At 38.5% G+C, this 9,483-nt stretch overlaps 3 protein-coding genes across 7 annotated transcripts in view; 1 reads left to right on the top strand and 2 right to left on the bottom strand.

The window, feature by feature from the left end:
- Positions 1-45: 45 nt before the first annotated feature.
- On the bottom strand, positions 46-3,612 carry cbll1 (Cbl proto-oncogene-like 1, E3 ubiquitin protein ligase). 4 transcript variants are annotated; one of them, XM_079868270.1, is made up of 6 exons: positions 3,548-3,612; positions 2,586-2,744; positions 2,379-2,485; positions 2,200-2,283; positions 2,048-2,121; positions 46-1,658 (listed from the first exon to the last, which is right to left on the bottom strand). In XM_079868270.1, the coding sequence occupies exons 1-6, from the start codon at positions 3,558-3,560 to the stop codon at positions 629-631; spliced, it is 1,467 nt and encodes a 488-aa protein (XP_079724396.1). In that variant the 5' UTR covers positions 3,561-3,612; the 3' UTR covers positions 46-628. The 4 variants fall into 4 exon arrangements, with proteins under 4 accessions (XP_079724396.1, XP_079724397.1, XP_079724399.1 ...); XM_079868271.1 differs by having other exon boundaries at positions 52-1,658; positions 2,379-2,482; XM_079868273.1 differs by having other exon boundaries at positions 52-1,658; positions 2,379-2,482; positions 3,420-3,560.
- Positions 3,613-6,176: 2,564 nt separating this feature from the next.
- On the top strand, positions 6,177-8,964 carry bik (BCL2 interacting killer; the record flags this gene model as incomplete). Its single annotated transcript, XM_079868642.1, has 6 exons — positions 6,177-6,256; positions 6,350-6,378; positions 7,442-7,542; positions 7,623-7,766; positions 7,874-7,982; positions 8,872-8,964. Exons 3-6 carry the CDS (start codon positions 7,448-7,450, stop codon positions 8,962-8,964), a joined length of 441 nt encoding a protein of 146 aa, XP_079724768.1. The 5' UTR covers positions 6,177-6,256; positions 6,350-6,378; positions 7,442-7,447.
- Positions 8,965-9,260: 296 nt separating this feature from the next.
- mcat (malonyl CoA:ACP acyltransferase (mitochondrial)) overlaps positions 9,261-9,483 on the bottom strand; it is a 2,017-nt gene continuing 1,794 nt past the window's right edge. For both annotated transcript variants that reach the window (XM_079868640.1, XM_079868641.1), the window contains one exon: positions 9,261-9,483. This exon is cut by the window's right edge and continues 273 nt beyond it. In XM_079868640.1, the coding sequence (XP_079724766.1) occupies positions 9,346-9,483 (138 nt within the window). In that variant the 3' untranslated portion in view covers positions 9,261-9,345.

Raw genomic sequence — 9,483 nt, 5'->3', positions numbered from 1 at the left:
GTATGTATTAATGTATGTATTTTGCTTTTGAAAATCCTGTCATGTCAATACAGGTGGTTTTTATTATGAATGTGTTTGTAAACAAATGTATTGTAATAAAAGTAAAAGAACTACACACTACCTGATTTTAATTTACATGTTATAGACAGCGAATATGTAAACATTTATGAGACATGTAGGTTTTACATCAATTGCAATCATGTATAACATTTACCTGTCTGTTTTCAGCCAAACTTTCAGGACCATTCAAAAAAGATTGAATATAAACTCCAAGCTCATTTTTATCAAGACATACCAAGATATACTGAGTTTTTGTTTTCTTTTAATTGAATTTAAGACACTAGGTGAGAGAGTTGATGAACGCAATAAAAGCGCATTTAATTTGTACATTTAATTTTGATTACATTCAAGAAACATTCAACAATCAACAGAAGCCCCTAAAATGCAGCATGTATGGGCTCAATTATTGAAAAGTAAATGTTTGAATATCTGACGACAAGATTTAAAACACCACTCAGTACTGATCTCTACTATACAGTTATTATTTTCAGACTATAAAATATGCATTCGAATCCCTGCCAAGTTTACATACTAAATCACTTTGTTTAGCAACAACAAAAACACGTTATTACTGGTAATATGGTCTGTAGCGGCCCTGATCCGGGTGATGCGGCCCCGGCATCTGTCCCTGTGGAGGGGGACCCTGCATTCGGGGAGGAGGACCCCTGGGGGCCGGCCACATTCCTGGACTCATGCCCCCCGGTTGGTTAAACGGCGGGCTGAGTGTGCTCTTGTCCTCAGGAAACTGGGGGTTGTAATGATGGGGTGGCGGGGCGTTGACAGGGGGTCCACCGTGTTGAGGGGGCGGCCCGGGTGGTGGATGGTTCATAAACGGGGGCATCTGACCAATGAGGTGTCCGGGAGGCGGGGTGATGGGTGGGGGGACAGACGACAGTGGCGGAGGGGCCTGGTTGAAAACCATGTGAGGTGTGTTAGAGCCCTGTCCCGGGTGCGGCATGGGGTGATTGATGGGGGGAGGGGGTGGAGGGGGTCCGTAGTGCTGCTGAGGTGGCGCCATCATGTGATGCGGATGGGTCACGACTGGCTGACCTGGATAGTCTCCGGGGTGATGGTGAGGGGGTGGAGCGTTGCCGGGCTGGGGAAGTGTGTCACGTGATGGTCCGGAGCTCGCAGAATCGTCCTGGATGGGAACCGTGATGAGGTTGCTGTGCTTTCGCGTGGTGACGGTTGAGATGCGGAAGGTCTCCTGAGAGAGAGAGCGGGATGGCCCCATGTCTCCCGGCGGTTGGCCTTGCGGAGGTCGGTGGTCATCGTGGGAGGAAGAGGGAGGTTGGCTGTAGGGGTCGTGACCTTGATGAGCCAGAGGAGGAGGGATGAGCACATGGGGCTTGGGCAGGTGAGGTGGAGGCACGCGGAAGCGATCGGACACCTCCGAGGCTGGAGGAAGGTGGAGAGGGTCAGAGCGGCTGCTGGAGCTCTTGCCGGACCGCATGTGTCGGTGGTTGATGTGGGCCTGCAGGTCCCTCTGGGACAGATAGGTGCGTTTGCAACCCTGAACGATACTACACATGTAGAGAGAGCCACGCTGGCACTGTTCAATCCTCTGGACCGGGTCTGTACAGCTGTACATGTTCAGACTGGAAACAGAGAGGACATATGGAGAAGCATCAACGTTATGAACATTAGTACAAACCATATTATTAACAATGTTGAAAACAGTTGCTTTTTCATGATTCATGTTTAAAAGAACAGCATTTATTTGAAATAGATATCTTTTGTAATATTAAAAATGTCTTTACTGTCAGTTTAATGATACATTTAATGCATCCTTTCTGAATAAAACCATTTCTTTCTTTCAAAAAAAAAAAAAGTACAGACTCCAAACTTTTGAACATTAGGGTATATAATCCAGTCCTATATCTGCATCAAGCCAAGCATTCTCTATTATAGTATTAAACAACAGTATAAGGCATTATATTTGTATGCAAACGCTTAAGTAGAGGTAAAAACTGCTTCTTATTCTTACCCTGGACACATCTTATCACCCTTCCTTTCATGATGCAAAGCGCACTCGTAGCAGAAAACATGCTTACATGGGATCTGCAAAGAAATAATATGACGTCACCAAAAAGCTGTCACTTGTAAATTGAACATTTGTTACACATCAACTGCTCTCACCATGCGGCCATATGTTTTAATTGGCAGTCCACATTTGTCACAAAAATGGACAGGTGTCTCATCCTTTTCACCGATCAAGTTTAGCTAAAAAAACAAAAAAACAAGAGTGACCACAACACTTCAAACATGAGTAATCGAGAGGTGAGTACATTTTACAATATATATGTATATAGATGTACCTTGTAATCCCAGTAGAGCTGCTGTGGGAACCGACGCTGAGTTGCAAATGCGTCTCCTGCTTTCACACCACAATCAAATCGGTCTTCCTGCTTGAAGTTAAACCCTTCTAGCAGAAACACAAGCTCCATTTGTAGTGCATCATAATATCTGATAATATGCTTGATAAAATGTAGAAAAATGTGTCAATGAAAATATATAGACAATACCTTCTTCTCCAGAATGGGCTTTGGGTGGTAACCGTCCCGCTGGTCTCTGTGGTCGTGGGGCAGGTTTATTCCTGGCCTGTTTGGGAAGAAGTTTGATTGGGATCCTCCTCCTGACATCAGGACCACCTAACGGCCCATCCGTACCCTGCATATCATTGTCTGCAATGAAGAACAAAAATTAAGTGTTAATTTTGATCAAGTTATTCCAAACCTTCAAGAGTTTCTTTCTTCTGTTGAACACAAAAGAAGATATTTGAAAGAATGCTGGTAACCAGGCAGTAGCCATTGACTTCCATTGTATTTTTGTCCTACTGGAAGTCAATGGGTGCCGTCAAATGTTTGATTACCAACATTCTTTAAAATATCTTCTTTTGTGTTCAGCAGAAGAAAGAAACTCATACAGGTTTGGAACAACTTGAGGATGAGTGAATGATGACAAAAGAAATTCATTTTTGGGTGAACTATCCCAATCACAAACTGAGACATTTGAGTAACGTTAGCGCTGAATAAAACGCATATGCATGCAGTCTGTATCGATTAATTCGAAATATATCTAGAGAACTGATGAAACATTTGCATTTGTGCATAAATAAGACGATGTTTCTGCTAGGTTAACATTGAAACTGATGTGAGCGATACAACAAAATTCAGCTCAGACGCGATAGGTTACCCTAAATAACCTCAAAGGCTGTATGTATTTATTTACATCATGATGCAGGCTTTTTTTAAGATATTGAATAAACGGAATCAAATGGAATCAGGAAGATAAACGCCACATTGACATAGAGGCCATAACCGATAGTGATATAGGAAAAGGTCTTTAACCATGCATACACAAGATGTAGCTCGTCTTTCCATACGCAAACACATGTAAAAGTTCAGCGCTGTTATTTTGTGGTTATAAGAAACGCGTTTTGGGTAAAATAAACCTATGATTGAAAACCATAAATTTCCCTCCTTACCACTGTGGTCCATAACTATGTGAAGCCAGCGTTCGACGGCGCTTCCGTTTTCTACACTTCAAAATAAAAGTCTCTGGTTGTTTTCAAAATTAAACGAAAAGTTTCTGATTGTTTTCCAAGCAAACCAAACCCCTTCAAACCCATTAAATAAATAAATGTAAGGTTATGCTTGAAATTATTGTTTACATCTAAATTTCTTCAGAAAGCAATTGTGAATTTTTAATTTTCTTTTAATTTACAGACGAGTCACGTGGCTAAATGTATTGGCAGTGACAATACATTGTTCAGTATTTATTTTATTTTTTTTCCAGATGATTGTTTCTATGGTATACTGGAAAACAATGATAAGCATTTCATACGTTTTAAAAGCTTTTATTGACAAAAACATTCAATATCCAGAGAGTCAGTGTTTATGATCTTGACCATTCTTCTTCATAACCTGTGCAATTCGATCTGGCATGCTGGAAATCAGCTTCTGGGCCAAATCATGACTGATGACGATCAATTCTTGCCTTGTTTATGCTCGGAGATAATCACAATTTGTGGACTACTTCTTGTCCACTCGCTTTTGAGGATTGACCACAGGTTCTCAATGGGATTTAAGGTCCAGAGAGTTGGCTGGACACTCTGGGATGTCCTGAAGCCTTCTTCACTGCAGTTAAATCTCACTCCTTGAAGTTCTTGAAGATAAATGCTTCTTTCAGGTGCAATATTCTTTGCAGCTATTTCCTTGCATGTGAGGCCATTTTGAAGCAAAACGATGATGGCTGCATGGTAGGGTTAGGTATGCTAACACAACACAATGATTGAAAGCACTTCCTTATAGCAATCAGTCTGCTCTTTATATTCCAATCAGAATGATATTTTTCCTGACAAGTACTCATTCACACTTTCCTATATGACAAGAAACTGAAATTTGGATTTTGTGACAAAAATCTAACCTTTTATTGAAGTAAAAGATTTGAAAATGTTTTTCTCCAAAATACATTGGGAACTATTATTTGCCCCCTTTTATTACAGTGCTATGCATAAGTTTAGACACCCATGCTAAAGTTGACTAAAAAGAGGAATAAAAAAATCATCTTTTGGAGATTGAACAATGCCTTAATTTAAAAAATTAGGAAAAATCCAACCTTTAAGTACACCAATTTTCTTTGTGAATGAATAATGTATCGTAAATAAATAAATGTTCTTCCTTAAAATACAGGGTGCATAAGTTTGGACACCCCTATGTTAAATTCCCATAGAGGCAGGCAGATTTTTATTTTTAAAGGCCAGTTACTTCATGGATCCAGGATACTATGCATCCTGATAAAGTTCCCTTGGCCTTTGGAATTAAAATAGCCCCACATCATCACATAGCCTTCACCATACCTAGAGATTGGCATGGAGTACTTTCCATAAGATCATCTCTCAATGCAAATCAAACCAGCTATTAGGCTAACTGAAATAAAACCATGCCAATCTCTAGGTATGGTGAAGGCTATGTGATGATGTGGGGCTATTTTAATTCCAAAGGCCGAGGGAACTTTATCAGGATGCATAGTATCCTGGATCCATGAAGTAACTGGCCTTTAAAAATAAAAATCTGCCTGCCTCTATGGGAATTTAACATAGGGGTGTCCAAACTTATGCACCCTGTATTTTAAGGAAGAACATTTATTTATTTACGATACATTATTCATTCACAAAGAAAATTGGTGTCCTTAAAGGTTGGATTTTTCCTAATTTTTTTAATTAAGGCATTAAGTTCAAATTCCAAAAGATGATTTTTTATTCCTCTTTTTAGTCAACTTTAGCATGGGTGTCTAAACTTATGCATAGCACTGTAAATACTTTTTGCAACCTCCTTTTCCCAAGATAACAGCTCTGCGTCTTCTCCTATAATGCCTGATGAGTTTGGAGAACACCTGACAAGAGATCAGAGACCATTCCTCCATACAGAATCTCTCCAGATCCTTCAGATTCCCAGATCCATGTTGGCGCTTCTTCTCTTCAGTTTACCCCACTCATTTTCTATAGGCTTCAGGTCAGGGACTGGGATGGCCATTGCAGATGCTTGGTTGTGTGCTCAGTGACCCATTTTTGTTTTGATTTTGAGGTTTGTTTTTGGATCACTGTCCTGTTGGAAGACGGCCCATTATAAGATTTCTAGCACAGGCTGTCAGGTTTTGATTTTTTATCTGTTGGTATTTGATCGAATCCATGATGCCATGTATCTGAACAAGATGTCCAGGACCTCTGGCAGAACATTAGGCCCACAGCATTAAAGACACAGCAGAGTATTTCATTTTACACATGGGGTACTTTTTTATCCCTGTATGAACCAAACCCATATTAAGCGTTTGCTGCCAAAAAGCTCTTTTCTTGTTGCTGCTTGGCCTCTATACCATACTATTAAATAACATACTTCTAAAACTCAACAGACCCACATCAACAATATTCAAAATATTTACTTACCAGAGACAGATGGAAAATGAAAGTCATTGGGTTTTTGAAATGTAAAAAACGTCCAGAGTCTGTTTTGGTCCAAAGCATGAGATCATGAATGGATGAATGAATGTAGTGATATCAAACCCTTTAGTGTCCTCTATTGGTTAAAAAATAAAAGTGACACTTCCTGAGTGTAAAGCTGCAGGCGTGGCTCCAGGTGATCACTGTATTACTGAGACACATCACAGCAAGACACCAAGATTAAAGGACGCTGCTGTAAGTCACAGAAAATTGTCATTGATATATATTTCTCACAATACTTAAAACAAATATTCCTTCGAAATGAAATTATTTCTTGAAATGTTGCAGGGCGGCGTCCGTTTTAATCTACAAACAAGGTATGATCTTGCTTTTGTTTTCCATTATGCACCTGTCCTTTGTTATGAACATTTTGACTGCTGACAATAAATAATGTTTCTCGCAGTTAGAAACATTCAAGTAGTTATAGATTAAAAACTATTTAAAATATTCATTAGCATGCCTTAGGATGAAAACTAGAACTTTGTAGCTATCTAAAGATGACCTCATATTTAAATATACATGTTTTGATAAGATTAAGCAGTAAAAAAAAAAAAAAAACGTTTTTAGAAATGTAAAAGTCAGAAATTAATTTTTTTTTTCAAAAAAATCTTCACAGGAGGTCTCACAGAATGACGACTGCGTCACAGTTTATTTGGACATAATAGCCTGTGCTATCACACAGAACTCTGTTTTAGGTTTTACGTCAAACAAACAACGTAATTGTTCAGAAAAATAGTTCAGTTCGGCTTTGAGCAGTTTGGCTGATTTGAATGAGAATTTGCATTAAACCTGATGATTTCAACAGTCACATGAAGGAGAATGAAAACAAGTTTGTTTTTCTTTTACTAGACCCTCATAAATGATAAATGTGTTATTTATGCTATAAACAATCCAAATGTATTTTAATCACATGCTCTTTCATAACATCAAATAGTGAAAGTAAGGCCGAAGGCGAGGACTGAGTCAGCTTTATGAACTGTGCATGTCTGCGCCATTTTATTTTTATTACCACAGAAGAGCAGAGTCCTCTAGCGTTGCAGGAAGCTGTGTTTATGGCTGCAGGTGTTTTTCAAAAACTTCATTGTATGTGCAATGATGTCATGTTCTAATACTATGGCAGCAATAGACAGACACACCCTGTGTCCTCAGGTCACATGGCCTGTGTGTTTACAGAGTGATACTAGTCCGTTGAAAGCAATATCAAGTCACGTGATACCACAAAGGGCAGGGTGAAATAACAAAGACCTCTTCCTCCACGTAAACAAAATAAAGAACCGCAGCAGAGAAAGGAAATAGAAAATGGTATTCAGGCAAACAAATGGTTAAATGTGATGCAAGAGACGGTTGAATTGGTGTCATAAACATGATCACACCTTTCAGAACACGATGGTGGAAGAAACGAGACAGCCGAAAAACGCCACATCCCTCCAGGCTGGACCTGGTGATGTAGACCACAACATTGTCTATGCCAATAACATAAGGTAATCATTTGTTCAGATTAATATATTGTGAAATACAATATAATATTTTACACACAAATCTTTTCTGGTCTGAATATCAGAGTCACCCAGCTTATTGGACGACGGCTGGCTCAGATAGGGGACGACTTGGACTTCAAATGGCGTGAACAACTGCCATTTGTCCAATTGCGGCCCTTGAATTTGGGGATTTATCTTTACGTCCTAACCAGGACAACGTTCTCTGGGTGAGTTGAGCATCCCACATGCTCAAATGCCAAAAGCAATCCATTTAGGATGCTTCGAATAAAGAGAGTGATAGTTTGGTGTGGTTTGTTATCACTGTAATAAGCAGGATCCTCGGAAACCTCTGGGGGTCTAAAATTATGCCAATGTTGAGGACATCCTGGTTGATTCCACAGCTTCAAAATGGCTGTCAGGAGGCTAAGAAGTGGGCAGCCAGGGTAAGGACAATATTTTTTTGTGTGTCTGTAAATAGATGTATGTATAAATCTTGGGTAAAGACACTCAAAAAGTCCTAGACTATAGACTACTGTTCAAACGTTTGGGGTTGGTAAGATTTTTTTTAATGCTTTTGAAAGAGGTCTCTTCTGCTCACCTAGACTGCATCAAAATACAGTAATATTGTGAAATATTATTACAATTTAAAATAGTTGTTTTCTATTTTAACATTTTTTAATGTAATTCATTCCTGTGATTGCAAAGCTGAATTTTCAGCATCATTACTTCAGAATCCTTCAGAAATCATTCTAATACGATGATTTGCTGCTCAAGAAACATTTCTTATTATTGTTGAAAACAGTTGCGCTGCTTGATATTTTTGTGTAAAACGTGATACATTTTTTCAGGATTCTGCGACGAATAAAAAAAAAAAAAAAAAAAACAGCATTTACTTGATTTAGATTTTTTCATAACATTACAGATTTTTTTATTTACTGTCACTTTTGAGCGATTTAATAAGTCCTTACTGAATAAAAGTATTCATTTCTTTCAAAACAAAAAATCTTACTGACCACTTTTGAAGTCAATATTTGAGGATTCCTACGCTTTTTAAATATATTTCTATGATTTTTCCATTTTTCTTTCACAAACATTTACAAAGTCTAATTCATATTTTATAGCCATGCATAAGTAGACAAAAATATATTCACTACAGAAAGTCTATGTTTTTGTTGTTGTGGTATTTTGGTCATTTAAATGAAATGCACAGGCCTAGAAAGAATGCTTTCATATTTTCAGGTTTTACATGACTGTGGCAACCCTGGTATTTAAGTGAAACTGTGGTATAAAACAAATGTAATTATTATATATTTTTTTTATATATTTTCTCAGGTGCCCAACGTTTCTGACTGGTCTCGCAGGACCACATACATACTGGCGTCTGCTTTACTACTGGCCACTGTGTCTATCTTCCTTGTAACTTAGTATGGATATGAAGACTGAATGTGACAGTGAGGGGGTCAAGAGCTGGTCTTTGGCTCAAATATAACCATTTTGCTGATTTTTTTTTAAAGAAAACTTCTTATTTTGCTTTTATAACTGATTCAAATTAAGTGCTGGTTCACATATATATAGATACATATATGTGCAGGTTTTCGCAAGTTAAAAATGTTTTGTGTGTGTGTATTGGGTCTATTGCTGGATAATTGGGCCAATGAATTGTTACCTCTAAAAGCATTTCTATATGCTGGAAGCGGGACTTTCCAAACCATCAAGCGCAATAAAAGTTTTAAAAAAGAAAACAAAGTGTATTGTTTCTTTGTATTTATCAGCAAAAAGACAACAGATTGACTGCACAACAACAGATCAATCCTCTGTCAGTGTAACATCTACATGCGTATAGTTCTTATAGGCCTTCATATTGCACTTCTGTAGCGTTGAACCCAAATGTCTACCAGGTCCCACCTCATAGGTGTGAGGAAACTCCTGCCCCTGGGATCTTTC

This window comes from Squalius cephalus (assembly GCF_949319135.1).
Source record: "Squalius cephalus genome assembly, chromosome: 4".
In the NCBI taxonomy this organism is placed as follows: Eukaryota; Metazoa; Chordata; class Actinopteri; order Cypriniformes; family Leuciscidae; genus Squalius; species Squalius cephalus.
This window is presented reverse-complemented; position numbering and strand designations above follow the sequence as displayed.

Bases quoted from the DNA above. Each gene is read 5' to 3' on its own strand.
- cbll1 (XM_079868270.1), bottom strand. The intron at 2,486-2,585 runs GTATTGTCTATA...TGTTTCTGCTAG, and splicing joins AGCCCATTCTGGAGAAGAAG to AAGGGTTTAACTTCAAGCAG. The intron at 1,659-2,047 runs GTAAGAATAAGA...CTCTGTTTCCAG, and splicing joins GGTGATAAGATGTGTCCAGG to TCTGAACATGTACAGCTGTA.